This window comes from Psammomys obesus, unplaced genomic scaffold, assembly GCF_907164565.1.
Source record: "Psammomys obesus unplaced genomic scaffold, mPsaObe1.curated_primary_1811, whole genome shotgun sequence".
NCBI classification, from domain to species: Eukaryota; Metazoa; Chordata; class Mammalia; order Rodentia; family Muridae; genus Psammomys; species Psammomys obesus.
The window spans coordinates 6,332,599-6,351,115 of record NW_026587032.1 but is presented as its reverse complement, the minus strand read 5'-3'; the positions used below and the strand labels follow the sequence as shown (position 1 = coordinate 6,351,115).

General features: G+C 50.2%; 1 protein-coding gene across 1 annotated transcript; it reads right to left on the bottom strand.

Annotated features, from left to right (window-relative positions):
* Window positions 1-1,475: 1,475 nt before the first annotated feature.
* LOC129673095 (L-amino-acid oxidase-like) lies at window positions 1,476-17,773 on the bottom strand. The gene is made up of 7 exons (XM_055602773.1): window positions 17,746-17,773; window positions 7,739-7,968; window positions 7,219-7,331; window positions 6,320-6,521; window positions 5,233-5,301; window positions 3,339-3,475; window positions 1,476-2,307 (listed from the first exon to the last, which is right to left on the bottom strand). The coding sequence occupies exons 1-7, from the start codon at window positions 17,771-17,773 to the stop codon at window positions 1,476-1,478; spliced, it is 1,611 nt and encodes a 536-aa protein (XP_055458748.1).
* Window positions 17,774-18,517: the final 744 nt, after the last annotated feature.

Below are 18,517 nucleotides of genomic sequence, written 5' to 3'. Positions count from 1 at the left end.
TCTCTATGTAGACCAGGTTGGCTTCAAACTCACAGATTCTTGTCTCTGCTTCCTGAGTGCTGGAGTTAAAGGTACCTGGCTTCCTCTCATCTTGCAGATATTTTAATGTAGTTGAGTATTTGCCTACATGTATGTATATACAAGCAATACACCCATGCAATGCCTATGGAGGCTGAGTATTACAGGTGTGTGTGTGTGTGTGTGTGTGTGTGTGTGTGTGTGTGTGTGATGCATGTTCCAGGGTCATGTGCAGAGGTCAGAGGACAACTTGTGAGTCAGTTTTCTCTAGCCACTTGGGACCTGATGACTGAACTCACGTCTTCAGGCTTTGTGGTAAGTGCCTTTACCTGCTGAGGCATCTTGCTGGCCCCACTGTTTGTCTTCATCCCAGAAACACTTATCAGAATTTGTCCACTGAGACTGCCGGAACAACATGCTAAAACATGGGACATGTTGCTGGCCATGGTGGCCTCAAGTAACCAACATCTCAGCTTCCCTTAAAATTCAGTCATGGAAGGCAGAGAACCGAAGAAGAGGAGGGAAGGGTGCTGTTTTCAATGACACCAACATCTGAGACCCCCACAGGCTCATAAGTTTGAACTCTTTATTCCCAGCTGGTGAAACTGCTGTTTGGGCAGGACTAGAAGGCATGGCCTTGTTGGAGGAGGGCCGTCCCTGGGGGTGGACTCTGAGGCTTCAAAAGCCCATTCCATTCCAGTTGGCTTTCCCTCTCCCTCCTACTTTCAGATAAGGATGTGAGCTCTCAGAGACGGCTTCCCACCACGATGGTCATGGACTCACTCTCTGAAACTGTAAGCCACTAATAAACTCTTTTTTTTTTTTTCTGTAAGCTGCCTTGGTCATAATGTCTTCATAGCAATAGAAAGGTAAGGGAGAGAGCTAGGACCAGACTCAGATAAAGGAATAAAAGAAGGGGCCTACGAAAGGCAAGAGTTCTCACCTGCCCTCAGGTCTCAACTCTAAAAGTATTTAGGTGACACTAGAATGTCATGAAACACCTGGGCTGGCCATATGGCTCAGCCGGTAAAGACGTCTGTGACCAACCCAGTGTTCTGAGTACAGTCCCTGAGACGCACACGGTGGAAGGAAAGAACAAACTCTCCAGTGTTATTCTCTGACCTCTATGCCTCAAACTATGGCATTTGCACAGGTACACACGCACGCACGCACGCACGCACGCATACACTGGATAAATAAAATTTAACTTAAAAATTTGTAAATGAAAATAAAGCAGTGATAGCTGAACCTGACAACTGCTTTATTGTTTTTATCTCCATGCCACATGTTCTTGCTGAGCTACTGTCATAACCCAAGGTCATGGGCAGTCTAAGACCTTGGGGCTCTAGTCTCTGAGCAAAGGCATAGATGGGTGAGAGGGGGTTTTGCATTGTCTCCCAGTAGACAAACTTGTTTGGAACACCCCCCCCCCCACTTCCTGGAGCCCGTGTGCTTGTCTACAGCTCACTTTTGGAGAAGTGTCCTTTCATGTTTCTGGGGTTCCTTGTCAAAGCCAAGTCCACAGCCTCTTGAATGTCCTTTGCCACCCTGAGCCCTGACTTGATAGCAGTGTCAATCCATCCATGGGGCAGATCTGTGTGCTCTCCTGCGAAGAAGACCAGCCCCTCTGGCTGGCTGAGTTCCTGGGCATAGTCCACATACTGGTAAGGGGTGAAGAAGGCGAAACCACCCATGGAATAGGGGTCCTGGCTCCAGTTCTTGACTGTGAAGTAGGGGCAGAGGGCACGGAGCTCTTCTTTGTGGTGATCATGAATAGCAGCTAGGTCATCCAGAACTATGTCCAACACCCGAGTGTGGTCCAGGGCTGTAAAGAAGGTGGAGTCGTCATCCAGGGTGTAGGAGGCTAGGACGACGCCCGCGCCGTTGGGGAAGATGTGGTTGGGGTAGTAGATGAAGCGGGAAGGCCTGTCGGTGCTAGATTTGCCGCTGAAGATGCCATCTCGTTCCCAGAAGCGCTCTGTGCACGCCAGGATCACTTTGGTGGCACTGTTGTAGTGGACTGAGCGCAGAGCATCCTGCTTGCTGAGAGAGAGAGATGGCTGGAATCGGAGGAGCCGGGCAGCCTTAGCGGTGGTGGCCACCACCACGAAATCCGCAGTCAGTCTCGCCCTGGGCTGCAGAGGGTCGGGTGTCCTGTAGGTAACATGGACACAGTCTCCAGACATCTCCACTCCCTCTGCTGGTGAGTGGAACCAGACAGTCCCTGGGAGGAGTGAATTGTGCAGGGCCTGGGGGAGCTGGTCAAAGCCCCCAACGATTTCATCAAACCTAGGAGCGAACAAGGAGAGAGGGAAACGAGTGAGTAGATGGACAGGGCCTTCAGAGGACAGGCTGTTGGAACCAGACAGTGGCTCAGCCCCCTTTTCAGGCATGTCCCAGCCATGTTTCAGAGGCATAAGTAGTTGTCAACGAACCCAGACCAAGCAGAGCGTCTGTTAGCTCCAGGGAGCTAGGGAAAGGTGCAGCCTTTGGGGTGACTAATCTGAAAAATGCTCACACACGCTCCTCCTCTGGGTCATTTATCTCCTATCACCACCCAGGATGCCTGGTCCTAGGCTAGCAAAGACCAGAACTGAACTTCTGATCCTCCTGCTTTCACCTCCCAGGGGCTGGGGTTTGCTTCAATTCACCTGTCCTTGAGCCTATTTTTTTTCCCCCCACCAAACCAGTTCCTCTTTATCTTTTCGTTGTGGTTGTTGTTTGAGACAAGATGGGCCCGGAACTCGGGGTGCTCCTGCCCTCACCTCCTAAATGCTGGCATTACTGTTGTGCACCGCCTTGCCTGGCGCCTTTTTATCTTTATAGTTATAGATCACATGGTCAGTGACCAGTGGTGACTGGAGTCTCAGGTTTGCATCCCAGATAAGTCTTTCTCGGCTACAAGATGACAAGTATCCCATGAATCAGGGCTGAGGCCGCAGTTCCTGTCACAGGACAGACGAGGCTCACAGCAATGCACTCTTGTGTTCTCAGAGTGGTCTAACGTCCTCAGAGCGTGGTTCCATGGTAGACAGCCTATCGGAAAGCATGTCTCCGGGGTCTACCCTAGGTGTTTAACACCCCCTGTTTACTCCAGTGAATAAGATTTCTTGGAATCAGGATTCCTGCCTTTTTTTTTTTTTTTTTTTTTTGAGACTAGCCTTAAACTCACAGAGATCCTCTAGCCTTTGCCTCCCAAGTGGGATTAAAGGTTCACAGCCCCACCCCTGGCTTGCCATTTTGGGGAGTTTTTCTCCAGGTTTCTTAGCCCCTTTCTTTCACTGTGATCCTCATCAGTAACTAGCAACCCCACTCCTCACCGGGGCTCCTGGAAGAAGGAGATGATCCCACGCAGGGTCTCTGTAAAGGCCTCGTAGTAGCCGGAGTCTGTGTTCAGCAGGTCGCCGATCATTTGCACAGCCCCTCGGCTCAGGTTCCCCACCTTGATCAGATACTCCTGTTTGCACGTGTGAGGAAATGAGGCAAGCAGATAAGAAGGTACAAGTTGCTAACAGGTTAAGCTCCTGTTTTCTACCCAGGCACAGCAAGGAACAGTCTTGGACAGGGTGGAAGGATGGGTGTTCACCCTCTGGGCCCCAAGGCTGCCTTGCACATATGTCCAAACAGGATACCCGTGGTCAATCATACATGGAAAATATCTAACACTAGGTAGAGTTTTCAGCCTACGGACTCTCTTTTTAGCATTTCATTCATGCAATCCTCTCATATAATGACAAGGATTCCTGCTCTGTAGATAGGAAAGCTAAGGCCCAGTCTCCATGTCCATCCATGTGGGCCCATCCTGGCTTCTGGGAAGAGTCTGAGTACCAAAAACTTCTCATCTTGCCCTGACGTCACCTGCTTACCCAGCCACTTCATCAGCAAGTGACCTCAGAGCTGGCTCCTGGTATACCTGTTGCCCTGGTTGTGCCCTACGCTTTGTCTCTGCTCATTGTCTCAGATAAAGCCAACATGGATGGACATAACAAATCTGTCTGGAATGGCTTCACCAGTTAGAGTGGGTGACTGTCCAGTTTGCCTGGGGGCTGAGTTGGTCCCTGTCACACTAGCACCGGCAGGGCTAGGGGCCAAGCACTGAAAGATGGCCAGATACCGCTTGCTGGGGGGAAAATGCCTCTATTCATCATACTTGGTTAAACCAGAGGTAAAAACCACAAGGCCACGCAATCCTAGAGGCAGCAACCCCAGGGTGCCTGAAGGCATACTGGGTCTGTTAGGGCCATCAACCTCAAGGCTCAGAGAGGCTATCTCTGCCCCAAGTCTGAGGGCCTGTCACAGTGGCTGTGGGTCCTGACAGCCTCTGGCTTGTCCTTATTCTCTAACTTCCTTCTCTCTTTTCTTCACAGCAAGGCCTTGAGTAGGCAGTGGTCAGACCACAAATACCAACAAGCTTTGATCCACCCAACATCTGAGGCAAGCAGCCCGCAGAGGCAAACTACAGCCTACCTAGAATGGTCAGGACCTGAAAGTGACTATCAGCGTCTATCTCAGAACCGGTTGGCAAATATACCTGCTACCCTCCACTTGCCAGGCCCATGGGTGAGTTGGCTCCAGCACCCACGGGCCAGTATCCTCCAGGTGGACCACATCAGGAACCTTCCTTGTGTCTTCATATCTGCAGTGCTAGAGACTGAAGCTAGGACCTCGCACGGGACAGATTAGCTCTTACTCCCGGGGGCTATACCCGTGGCCCCAGCCTTTCCTGCTTTTCACTGTCGTCATGTGTTATGAAAGATGTTTTCATCAGTGGTGATATATAACAATGGTCCCCAGCGAGTATGTAGCCCAGTGACACTGCAGCCATCTTGGTCCATGCAAGGAAGCCTTGTTATTTTTGCAGAACTCTGTAATCATCTAATGGTACATTCTGAGACACTAAACCCTTGTAAAGCAACATGCACCTAGCTAAGGCTTCCCACACTTCTGTCTGCCGTAGACTCTGCAGTATTATGGATGACTCCCTTGACAGAGCAAGCTCTGAAGAAGTAGCCTGGCTTGCCCTCCTTGGAGTAGTCTCTGTTTAATTCCTTCCATCCATCCTTTCTTCCCTCTCCTCCTCCCCTCTCCCTTCCTCCCCTCACGTTCTATCAGAGCAGACAGTGAAGCTAGATACGTGTAGCACAATAAGGTCCAGGTGACACTCCCACTGGGGTGGTTTCAGGGCACAATAGGATATCAGGGCTCAGGACTGACCTTGGTGGAGAAGGAGTCATACTTCTCCAGGACCTCACGGCAGCTGCTGTTCTTCAGCTCTTCCACAATCTCAGTGGGGAGGAGGACAGGAAGGACAGGTGGTGAGGGTCAGCTCAGACATATTGTCAATCCTGCCTCATCCATCCAAATGCACCATGCTATTCAACAGCATGTGTGTGTATCCTGGGTTCCAGGACTGCCTCCTAAACCTGGGATGGTGGGACTCTCACCTCCCCTTGAATAGACATCAGGTATACAAAGGTAGGTGTCCAGGCTCCTCTGTCAACCTTGAGGTTTCTATATATGAGGAGTCTACCTCCTTGTCCTGCGTTGACATTTCTGTAGACTTCTGAGCAACTGTGAAGCACGTAGGTGCCAGAGAGCTCCACGACGCTGCTGAGAGGTTAGACATGCCCACACTGAGTGAGCCACGGCAGGACAGCACTAAAGGACACCTGAGCTCAATTGTCATACTGATGTCACTCCAGGCCATGGGTCAGAGGAGACAAAGGTATTGTCACTGCTGGGCCAGGCAGAAAAAGTGGACAGGCAGTCCAGACAGAGCGCTTGCTGTTCCCCCACAAACTGACAATCATGATGACAACTGTAGTTTGAACACTGGTCCTGTACCTATCACCATTTTATCACTTTAACACATCCTGTTCCCTAATCCTCACAGCAATCTGGGAACAAGAGGCTCTGGAAATATGGAGAGGAGAGAAGGGAGCCAGCAAGTCTTTTGCATGGGGTCACACAACATATCTAAACTCAGAGTCCGGCTTGTAAGTCTCTTTCTACAATGAGCCTAGTCCCACCATAATGATTTCACGGTAGCTACTCTGTACATGTCTGTGTATGCACAGGTGTCTGGAGTCTGAGAAGACACAGCCTACAGAGACAGTGGCTGACACAGGACAGAGTTACGAGGGGAGGGTGAGGCCAACAATGCCCAACCTGGTGTAGGCTTCCTGCACTCATGGATCTAAGGTTCACTCAAAGCTCCTCCCTGGCAAATCAGAGGAACCTGAGGGTGTTCATGCAGGGTGGCCCTGAGGGAAAAGGGAGGCTGCTCCCCACTCGGCCTTACCTTCCTCAGTGATTCATCAAAAAGCTGCTCTGCCGTCTTCCCCACCTCATCTGCTCTTACTGAGTAACCCAGGAGGCCAGGGTCAGCCTGCACTGCCCCTGAGCGCTGCCGAACTCCATTGACCAGCACCCAGGTCTGGTTGTTGCAAGGGCAGAATTCCTTCAGCATCAGCCCAAATTTCCTGATGAGCTCATGGGAAAGCCTGTAAAAAGAGCCAGAGGCTTTTCAAGGCCCTGAAAGCCAACAGGAAGCCTCCTGCTTCCTCGGCTTACTTCCCACCTCCCTTAGATTCACCAAGACCACCCCTGGAACGTTCTCCACGAAAGGGATGCTAGGCGCCCTGGTCATCACATTAGACCAGAAGCCATGAGGCCAAGGGGGAACTAGACCCCCTACTAGTGACTTTCTATGCTGGCTGAGATCTCTGCCACTTTGTGTGGAAGCTGCGACCTTCACATTTTCATGGGCAAACACCCCAATTCTTGGAGGCACAGTGGGGAGTGTCCTTGGAGTGTTTCCTTGGAGCCATCCTTCCTGGAGGCTACCTTCACCACTCCTGAGCCTTCTGGCTGCGGTCTCCCTAACCTCTCACCCATTTTGATCATTTGCAAACTCAGCTTTTGACATTCCGACAGGTTTATCTCGGACCACCCATCTTCTGTGATCCTCAGCCCAGCCTCCTTGGCAGTCAAACCGACACAGTTATCGTCTTGCATGGATTAAACACTGAAGCTGGGAGAGGCTCCGAGGCTGCCCTGGGGCTAGGAAATGAGTTGTGTCAGACCCTAACCCCTGGGCTTCCAGGCAAGATCTCCATCCAGTGCTGTCTGCATTGGCCTCTTGGTATGGCAGTCCTCATCCTGCCCTTCCTCCTTGGCCACTACGGTTCACAGCAGTACCTGTGATTGATAGGGATCCTCATGGCACCCAGCTCTATGTACCAGTGTGCTCCAGGAACTCTGTGGGTCTCGATTCTTCCGCCCACACGGCCCGAGGCCTCCAGGACGGTCACCTGGAAAGACAGCTCTTTAATGACTTCAGCGAGGCTCCACACGACGTCCTCCTCCCCTGCCGCAGATCCAGACACGCTGCCCTCCCCAGTCCTCCTTCTCTCCCTCCCTCCATCCCTCCTTCTATTCCCTCCTTCCTTCTTTCCCTTCTTTTTCAGGGCTGAGGATGGGAACCACAGGCTGTTCCTCACTCTATCAGTAAGCTACGGCGCTCCTGTCTTCCTGCCTCCTCCTGAAACTTTCTCCTGGTTACTAAGTAAGCTGCCCTCCTACCCCAGCTGCCCTAGAGCCCCAGAGCTTCATTTTGGCCCCAGCTCCCCAGAGATGTCCACAGCTTGGTTTTCTGTCTCCATATTTAGAGCCCAGTCTTCCCACAAGCAATCCCCCACCCCTCGGGCCCATCACATACCTGGTGGCCAGCATCCTGCAAGATCTTGGCAGCGGTGAGCCCAGCCATGCCTGCCCCAATCACCACCACTTGTTTCCTCTCTGCTGTCTGCCCCAGTCCATTTCGAGCCAGCTGCAGCAGCTCTTCATAGTGGGGATCCTCAAAGCACTTGACAAGCTGGCTGTTGAAGGCCTGGGTACCCAAGCTCAGCACAGACAAGAGGGCGAGAGCCAGCCAGCCTGGGAACATAGCTGTGGATATGGCAGTTAGGCAAATGGCTGGGGATGAAGGACTGGCCATAACCCTTGATCCAAGGAAGATTTATCACTGGACCTGTGATGCAACATTCTAGGCCCTCCCCTACCAAAGAGCACCTTAGTCATGGGTCCTCCCAAGACAACCTACCACTCTTCCTGCTGGCCCACAAATGCCCCTCGGGGTACCAAAGCCTCTCACTCAGGGAGTGGCACAGGATGTGTGTCTGCCCAAGGTGTCTTCCTTCCCCTCAGTCAGTGGGACTGCCACGCACACAGAGGAGGTAGTCCATTTTCCATTTCCACAGGATTTGAGGTGGCTAGACTGTATGCAGTGAGAAGCCCCTCGACTCAGCACCGCTTCGGAAGACAAAGGAGTGGGAAACCTGAAGCCTTATGTAACGAAGCAGAAGTCCCAGAGCCATGAGCAATAGGTTCCCAGGTTCCCAGGTTCCCAAGCCCCAGAACATCACCACAGGATTGCCTCTCAGAGATGGGCATGGCTCTTTGAAGTTAGAGTTTGTCCTGCAGTTAGCCTGTGTGTCCACACTTCTCTTCTGATGAGCTTCTATTAATTCCAGCTCAGCTGTGGGGAAGGCAGACCACACCTTCCCCGTGGAATGCCATCAAAAGTGTGTGTTTTGTGGCAGCTGAGATCTTGTTTTCAAAGCTATTGTCTGTGCTATGGGACAAATTGAGTCTTCCCGAAGCTCATACGCTAAGGCTTTAACCCACAACATCTTACAATGCAACTCTATTTAGGGATGGTGGCCTTTGAGAAGGCGACTGAGTTAAGGTGGAGCTGCGAGGTAGGTCCTCCTACAATGTGATATCCTCATAAGAAGAGGAGGTGTGTCGGCCAGGGGCCCTAAAGGAGAGCGAGAGCCTCTTTCCTAAACTGGTATAATTTGTAACTGCATCCTAAATGCTTATCATTATACCCACAGATAAGTGTGGTTCTCATCCCCCAACAAAGAAGGTTCTTTTTGCATCAGACAGAGACCATTACAGAAAGCTGCAACTGGCCAAAATGCAGAGAACTGACTGTTACGTGCCCAGCCTGAGACATCTAGAATGCAATCCCTACAATGACGGCTCAAGGAACATTGAGGAAGAGGGGGTAGAAAGAGCGTAGGAGCCATAGTCTCTTCAAAAGAAGGAAGGAAGGAAGGAAGGAAGGAAGGAAGGAAGGAAGGAAGGAAGGAAGGAAGGAAAGAAAAGGGATAGGGAAGAGAAGGTGGGTCTGGGAAGTAAGTGGGAGGAGTTGGAGGTATAGATGATCAAGGTACATAAAATTCTCAAAAAGGTAAATAATAATAGTATATTAATAAAAGGAAGAGGAGGGGCGTGCGAAGACTGATGCACCAACCAAGGACATTGCATGGAGAAGACCTAGGCCCCCTGCTCAGATGTAGCCCATATGCAGCTCAGTCTCCATGTGAGACTAGGGGCTGGTAAGGGGCTGTCCCTGACATGAACTTTGTTGCTTGCTCTTAGATCACTTCTGCCTGATGGGACAGCCTTGCCAGGGCCACAGAGGAAAAGGATTCAGCCTGAAGAGAACCGATAGTCTGGGGTCAGTTAGTAAGGGAGGAAGGCTCCCACTTTTTAAGGACTAGGGGATTGGGATGGGGGCGGGAGGAGGAGAAGGAGGGAGGATGGAACCAGGAGGAGATGAGGGATGGGGCTACAACTGAGGTGTAAAATACATAAATTAATAAAATAAACAACAGAAAAGGCAGAGGAGATGTGAACAGCAAGGGAAACATCAGAGATGCCCACACAGAAAGGCAATGCCCGTGAGGATATGAGGAGAAAGCCTTGAGAGAACAAACCCACCAGCAGTATCTTCGTTGAGACATCCATCCATGTACTCTATGGAACTTCCTTACACAGTCTGAGCTGACTAAGATACCCTGTTCCTCTGCATCTTTCCCCATGTCAGTGAAGGAAAGCTAGATTGGGCACCTTTCTCCAAGAACGTAGTTTGCCACTAAACACGTAGTAGCATTATGCAAGGTGGAAGCCGAGGGATTGTCACCTGTGTGTGACTGATTGCTCTCTCACCCTCACGCCACCCACCACCATGACCCCGGGTTCCTGTTCAATATTCATACTGGGAACGTTTGATAATTGCTCAACCTGTCCTATTCAGCTTGAATCAGAATCAATCCCATTTGCACTGAGCATGGCTCCTAGAAGCTCAACGAACAGTTGAGAAATACGAGTGTGGAGGAATGAACAGACAGGGATACAATGGATTAAGGTGTGGATGTGTAGACACAGGAAAGGCTACATGGATGGAGGTTTTCCTCCAGCCTCTGGAGTCATCACAGATACCAGGCCTGGGACCAGGGGCCAGGCTTTCCTCTGGACTTGTTGCTCATCCTTCAACTCACCCTTACAACCTGCTCCTGTCTGCTTTCCTAGGGCCTACCCTAGTCTGCAGACTCCATCTGTGAACCTGCACTTGGCATCTGGATTTTTAATTATTTTTGAGGAATGAACACACACACACATACCATCACCATCACCAGAATCTGGCCTTCTTTCCACAACGTGGATTCACCATTTCTTCATTAGTCCAGGAATGGGAACTAGTACTAAGGAAGTGGATTCTAACTGGTTTTGAAACCAGAAGTCATGGGTTTCCCCTCTTTGCTCCCTGGTGCTGTACTCATTTGCATTTATTCATTGTACCTAAGAGCATGATTCAATATGATACTTTAACACACTCATGTGGTATGTGTCTATCACCTTAACTGTATTGCTGGAAAATGGTGCTTGAAATTATCAGCAAGCCCTTTAAAGAGGCTGGGCCTTCCGGGAAGCACAACTGTCTTAAGCTGAGTCGGGGAAGGTTGCACTGTGATGCTCTCATCTTCCTGCCAGTCGCCCTGCTCTGGAGAGCCATGCCAAAAGGATGACTACAGAGCAGAGCAGAGGAGAGAGAACAAAGCATCTTTGAGCTTCAGGAGCTGTCAAAACAACCCACAGTTCCCAACTACATGCAGAAAACAAAAACAAAAAAAACGGAGCCAAGAATTTTGTGGTGGCCCAGGCAACCACAGGCATTTACCATACAAGGTCCAGACCCACAGCCCTAGCGTCCCTCCACCCGCCCTTTGCTTTAAACAGTGGCTGTGACCTGTGTTTGTGGTGGGGTGACCACTGAGAAACCCAGGTGTCTGCTGGAGTCAGGCGCCATATTTGCCCTGTCCATCCTGCAGGGACCCTAAGCCTTGTGTGGCCACAGAAACACTGTGGACATGTGTGTAACTTTGTTGGAAGAATGAATAAAATCTGCAAGTGAGGAACAGGAACATGGAAATCTCACATCCTGAATCTATTTGTTTATTTGAGATAAGACCTCACTCAAAGCAGCTCAGGCTGGCCTGGAATTTACTACATGAGACCCTGGATCAAAAAAAAAAAAAAAAAAAAGACAAGAAAAAGAAAAAAGAAATTGCCAATGAGCTAAATGTCTGAGGTGGCCCTGTACTCCAAAGACAAAGGCACATAGATCTCTGAGTTTGAGGCCAGCCTGGTCTATAGATGAGGTTCAGAGCTGCACAGAAAACCCTGTCTTGAAAAACAAAACAAAACAAACAAATCTACCAAGGACCAAGGTAGTGCACACCTTTAATCCCAGCACTCAGGAGTCAGAGGCAGGCAGAGCTCAGAGTCTGAGCCTAGTCTGCAGAGGGACTTCCAAGACAGCCAGGGCTACACGGAGAAACCCTGTCTCAAAAGACCAACAACAAAAATCTCCCAAGGCGGAGTTGGAGAGACGGCTCCTCAGTTAGAGCACTGGCTGCTCTGTAGAGGTCCTAGGTTCAGTTCCCGGAACCCAGTTGGGGCTTACCACCATCTGTAACTCCAGTTCCAGAGGGTCCAATACCCTATTCCGGACACACATACGGTACACAGACATACATGCAAGCAAAACACTCATATACATATATAATGTATATGTCTGTATGTGTGTGCATTTTTAAAAAATATTTTAAAGGAGAAAGAAGGAAAGAAAAGGTTCTAATGTTTACAATAAGCTAACTATCGGCCAGCCTAATGAATACATTCATGTTTGTTTACTGAGACAGGCTCTCAGGTAGCTGAAGCGAGCCTTACACTCAGAGTGGCTAACGCTGGCCTTGAATTCCTTACCCTCCTGACTGTACCTCCCGAATGCTGGGTGTAGGAGCCCGACTCTACCAGTTTTTGTTTAATTTTGAGATAGAGTCTTCCTATGTACCATGGACTAACCTTGAACTCTCCATCCTCCTGCCTCAGCCTCCCAAGAGATAGGGCCACAGCATTTACCACCCACTGCGCCTGGCTCTCTTGTATCTTTTTAAAGAGCAAGAGGAGGGGACTTTGAAGAGATACTGAACAATAATAGTTGTGCAAATGGATGAAAACACCACCTCCTGCCCTGTGATTACCCACTGTATTATGTACTAAATTATCACACTGTGCTCCATGAATGTGTGTGATCATTATGTGCAATTAAAGAGAAAAAAAGTAGAGCTGGGCATGGTGATGAACACCTGTATCCCAGCACTTGGGAGGTGGAGGAGCATCAGGGACTCAAGGTCCTCAGCTACAGTTTGAGCCCATCAGGGAATACAGGAGACCCTGTCTTGAAACCTAAAACAAAACAAATAAATTAAATAAAAAACAACCCTGTCCCTTCGTCTACTGCAGAATACACCTGTCAGGTGATTTCATTTCTGTTATTGGTTTGTAAAACCAAGTCACCATGGGCTGGGGCACAGCACTGGGCTGTGGAGACGATAAAGAAAGCATGAAGGTAGTCCAGAGCCCTGGCCCAGCAGGCTCCCTCCGGGTTCTCACAGACACCCAGCATGGATGGATGCCAGGTCTCCAGGGGGATCACACACAAACATGCACTCTCCACACCCAGGCTCCATTCCCCTGGCCTCTCACTAGGGGCTTAAGGATTCCTTCCACAAGTTGTTGGCCAGAAACCTTGGGAGAGAGTTGAACCTTCCTAAGTCTCTGTGTGTGTGCTCAGCGCTGCTTCCTTAGAGCCATTCACCTCAGGATCTACCCCTTCCTCACTCCCATTCCCTACTGCTTCCATCATCTGCCCTGAGGGGCCTTATGACTCTGTCTGTCTGTCTCTGCCTGTCTGTCTGTATCTCTCCTTTTCTCTTCTCTTCCTTCTAGTCATCGTTCTCCCTCCTATCTTCTTCCCTTTTCCTTTTTTCAGACAGTGGGGTGGGCGGAGGGGGTGTCTCACTACGTAGCCCAGGCTAATTGTGTATCTCAGACTGGCTTCAAACCCTCCGTCATCCTTCCCCTTCTCTTAGGTTTCCTTTTGCTGAAAGAGTCACCTCCTCTTCTTCCTTCCTCCAGCGCCCCAGGGCACTCAGAACAGAAACTCCATTGCTGTGTCTGCTTCCTGCTTGGTGAGCCCCTGGTGTGTGCTGTTCTTCTGACACGCCTCTAGCTTCCAGGACTTGAGCCTTTTTTTTTTTTTTTTCTTTTTCCTATCGCCCTCCTGGGAGCTGTCACCCTTCCCCGTCCCTCCCTTTGTGGGATGGAGAGGGTTGGAGGAGTGGTGGAACCCGTGTGAAGGCTGCTGTACCTGCAGTCTCACCTGCAGGAGGAGCGAGCCTGGACCTGATGGAAAGCAGCTGCGGATGAAGAGAGCGAGTCCAACAAGGCACGGGCAGCTGCCGCCCGGGGAACAGCCTCACTCTGGCTGTCTGAAATCTAGAGCCCACAGGGCTCCTGGAGCCTGACCCCCATCCAGCAAGAACATCGCCAGATTCTGGGTGTAGGCACCTCAAATCCCATCTCGTGGTACCCCAATTTACCCTATTTCATGCTCATTAATCAGACGTATCTACAACAGGAGGGCATCATCAGAGACAGACGGTACCAGTCAGATGACGTCGGAGCAGGTGGCTTCTTTGGGCGACCTGAGTGTCTCCAAAGAACCTCAGCAACAGCATGGACCGGAAAGTCGGATGGGACTCCTATACCGACTCCCCGCTTGCATGGTGTTTAAAAAGGACAGAACTGAGCAATGGAGGTAAAGTGACCGTCAGGGGCTCAACCCTGTCACCCCTGTACCCTAGGGGCTGAAGCTGCAGGCTCTGCGTGAGCTTGAGGTTGGCGTGAGCTGCACAGCGAGTTCCAGACCAGCTGGGCTAAGGGTGCCTCTGTCTCCAACAGCGACAGCGCAAGCTGTCACAGCGCCGATCTCTGGACAGTGTCGCCCGGGGGCCAGACACAGGACACCTTCGTGGGCCTACTAGAAACTCTCCACAACGTCACCCGAGTGCTGGTCACATGAGTGTCACCAGGCTAGAGCTTGATGCAGGTTAGTCCGTGCGCTATAAAAATGTCATAAGCCAGTTCTAAACCGTTAAAGTGAGCTTCACCCTAACATTAAAGTTGCATTTCTGAACCTCTTTGAGGTGGTGGCTCAGGCAGCGTAGGCTGGCTCCAAACTTACTCCATAGCTAAGGTGGCCCTTAAACTCCCAATCCCCCTGCCTCTGGATCTTGAGTGCTCAAGTAGAAATGTACATACTTGGCTTGAAATGTGTTTTTATTTTCAGGGACTGAGTTGACGACTCAGTCTGTAAGAATGTTTGCTTGAGGTTCTGGGTACAAATGCAAGGCACCCACGTGAAAAGCTAGATGGGGCTACATGCACCCATGACCCCAGTGTTATAGAGAGCGACTCACTGGGGCTCTCTGGCTGGATTCCAGCTGCAGGTTCTGGGGGAGACACTGTTTCAAGGTAGTAAAATGGAACCTGATAGCTCAGCATAATCAACAGCCTCCTCTGGCCTCCACACCTAAGCACACACACACACACACACACACACACCTATCCCCCACACACAAACATGCACAACACACACACATACATTTTCCTAGGTTCAAAAAAATTTTTTTGGGGGGGAGGGTAATACTAGTACTTGGGAGATGTATTGGTTAGTTTTTATGTCTTCTAGAGACATGCCACCCGAGAAGAGGGAACTTCATCTGAGGAAATGCCTCCATCAGATTGGTCTGTAGGCAAGCCTGTGGGGGCATTTTCTTAACTGATGACAGGTGTAAGAGGGCTCAGCATATGGTGGGCGGTGCCACCCGTGTGCAGGTGGTCTTGGGTTGTATAAGAAAGCTGACTGGGCAAGCTATTGGAAGCAAGCCTGTAAGCAACATTCTTCCACAGCTTCAGTTCCTGTCTCCGGGTTCCTGCCTTGACCTTCCGTATAAACTGATGACGTGACCACTATGTGGTGTGGTTAATGGGAAGGTTTTTTTGTTTTTGTTTTTGTTTTTGTTTTTTCCTTTATAGATATAAGAGAAAGAACAACCAGAGGCATCTGAAGGACTCCAGAGCAGAGAGAACAAGAAGCACACTGAACAAGTGCGCTCCTGAACACGGCCAGCAGACTGGACCTGGCCAGGGCTATCTGTGAGAGAGGGAAGAGTAGCAGGGTATAGCGACTAGAGAAGACATGAGAAGTGGGAGCGAAACAGAGAGGAGAGGAGGGCACAAAGCAGGAATAGCAGGGGTATAAGGAGACTGAGTAGCTGGAGGGAATTTAGAGTAGAGGAAGAAGTGAAAAGGGCTGGGATGCTAGCGGGGACTCTGAAATGTGTGACAGGTACTTGTTACACTGAGGGAGCCTGGAAGCCAGCATGTGTGTCATAGGCACACAGGTAGCCATCCCTCCCTTCTGTCAGAGGTAAGAAAAGTTACAACTTTTGGTAGTATGGGAACCAGTTTCACAAGTTTCTGTGGGATGCTGGCTTTTACCTAACTGCCAGAAATCTTCCTGTAGTCTAGGTGAGCTCACTTCTAGTTATCCGGGCTGACTTTTAGGGTTTGGGGAACTGGACTTTCCTTTGGACCTAACGCTCTCCTCAATGATGGTTCTAAGTTTTGTAAGCTGAAAGAACCCCTTTCTTCCCCAAACACACAAACACATGCACGCACGTGAATACATACAGGTAACAAGACAATGGTAGAAGAAAAGTAAAATATAATTGAGCAGAATGTCAGGAGGGGCCAAGATGCCTCTAGTGTGAACTGGGATGCTTTTGGTGTGAACTGGGGTGTGTTTTGAGGCAAGGAATTGTCTTCATGCCAGGGTTAACGTTCTGTTCATCACTTATAACATGAAGGAGACCACATCTGCTATGGGCTTTTGCCCTAGATTCCATGTGTAGAAGGGATTATGCTTCCCTGAGGATGCAGAATCTGGCCAACAGAGATAGGCACAAATAGGGAACAGTGTAGCAAGTCAAGGCTCCACCTGTGCCAGCCTGAATGTATACCTCATTTAAGCAATGAAAATTCCTCTCCTTTGCCAAGCCTTGATAATTTCCCATTTTTTAATCAAACATAGCCTAGAACATATCCTGCAGCCAAGAGATATAGGCTGAGCTGTCCTAGACCAGTTTTGGGTAACATGCACAATAAGGGAAACTGTGTTCCCTGGGTGATCTTTTGGGAGGAACTCCCCGTTTACCCTTGCATGCATAACTGGACATAAATATGATTCAAATCAGATGCATTAAGGGAAAGGATGTGCATAGTGAGCACAGGCTTACATACCCAAGCCTGTCAATCAAAAAGAGAACCACCCAAGCAACTGAACTCCTTCTCCTCCTGAACCACCTAAAAGGAAAGCCGCAAAGAGTGGCCAGGGCCCTCGAGTACTCTCCCTCGTGTGCCCCAACGCTCTCTCAAGGCACATTCTGACCTGCTTTATCACTTTGCTTTGCACAAAGTCCTCACCACTTTTGCTAATCTGTGTGTGTCTTTATTTCATTTTTTTTTTTTAAAAAAAATAAGATTCCATGAACCTGGAAACTCCTAGACTAGACTCTGACCACCAGTGACAAAGAGATGTCTGAAGGGCCCCAGCGTGTGCTTGGAAGATTGGCATGGGTCTCCTTTGGCACCTCCTGTGTCTGCCTCTGCACCCACTCCACAGGCCATATGGGAATCACCTGTGCCCTGCACACAGAAAGGGACTGTGACAGCACAGAGCCCAGCGTCCCCCTGTGGAGCTGCTCCCTGCCCTGCCCCTGGACACACTCAGTCAGGTAAGGCACAGCAGGTCATTATGTGGGTCAGGAGTCTGGCCCTGCACTGTATGTATGACACAGAAGCTCAAAAACATCACGACGGATGCGGTGGGGATGACAGGAAATCATGCAGGGAACTAAGAAGGGAGAGAGAATTGAAACCCAGGGAAACAGAGTTGCCCCCAAAACAGCTGGGGTTAGGAGAACACACAGCTCACACCTTTTGCTCAGTTTCAGACCCAATTACTACACATACACACAAACCCACATAGTTTGTATATAACACACAATACACATATGACACATATTATATATAACACACACAGCACACATCCATAACACAACACAGAAAATACAAAACACACACACACACACACATACACACACACACACACACACCTTCCTCCCTGGAGTCACCCTGGACCACTTCACTCCTATAAAATAGCAGAAGGAATGGGACCATCCTTACTGAAGTGAGGGCTCACCCCAGAAGAACCCTCACTAGGCTGTATCCTGATTCCTGCCTAGTTACTACCAAGAAATTAGTCTTAGGTTGTTGTGTCCAGGCAAAAGGGGACCTGAGACAGGCAGAGGAGGCAAGCATACCCTTCTAGGGCGGCAGACAAGCTAGGAGAGATGTCATTTCTAGGGTCTTCCATCCTGGGTAAGAAGGCCAGGGCTTACATACCTGGGAGCCTGCCTGGGGCTGGTAGCATCCATGTCCACAGAGCCAGAGCCTGGGCAAGTTGTCAGTGTTGAGGAGGGTGAATGGAGATCAGAGTCTGGACCAGGAAGTGGCCATCTGTGGTCCTCGGGTCATGAGTCCATGGCTCTGGCCTCAATGAAACTGGGCTCCCTTGGCTTTTCCCTGACCTCCAGGTCTGCTGACAGACCCAGCCAGAGAAGTTTGGAGAGGAACAGGAAAGAGGGAAGGATCAGATCAGATGTATATTCCTCTGTGTGACATCCAGGGCAATGTTCTCATCCTGACGCAAGAAGAGGCATGGTGCAAGAGGGTGTGCCCATCAGTGGCTCAGCAAGACCTGGCACCTCCGCCACTGGGCGGGGGTAGGCCCCGAGCTCTGCCTCCCACCATCAGTGACCCAGCTCCTGGGCTCTGTGTCCTCAGGTCCTGCAAGGAGTGAACTCTGGCGACTCGATGTGACCGTGGGCTTGTAGCATCTGTGCTTCCGTCTCCACCTTCGCACCTGGTCTCTCCCTTCTCGGAGCTGCATAAGGAGGAGAAAGTGCCAACATGACTAGCAATTTTGAGGTATCTTCTTGGAAAAGAGTCTGCTGGGTGGAGGGGGCTATAGCCTGAGCTTGCTCTCCACCTCCAATTGCCCCATGACCCAGAGGTCTGCCTCCTCTGCCCTTTTACCCAGAGCTATCCTCTCATGGTAGGTGTGGTGTTAGCAGCCATGGGGGTTGTGGGACATGTGGGATTTCCCACCAGGGAA

Coding starts and splice junctions, on each gene's coding strand:
- LOC129673095 (XM_055602773.1), bottom strand. CDS start 17,773: ATGCTACCAGCCCCAGGCAGGCTCCCAG. Junction 6,522..7,218: donor AGGATCCCTATCAATCACAG/GTACTGCTGTGA, acceptor CTCTTTTTACAG/GCTTTCCCATGAGCTCATCA. Junction 2,308..3,338: donor TCCTTCTTCCAGGAGCCCCG/GTGAGGAGTGGG, acceptor GTTCGCTCCTAG/GTTTGATGAAATCGTTGGGG.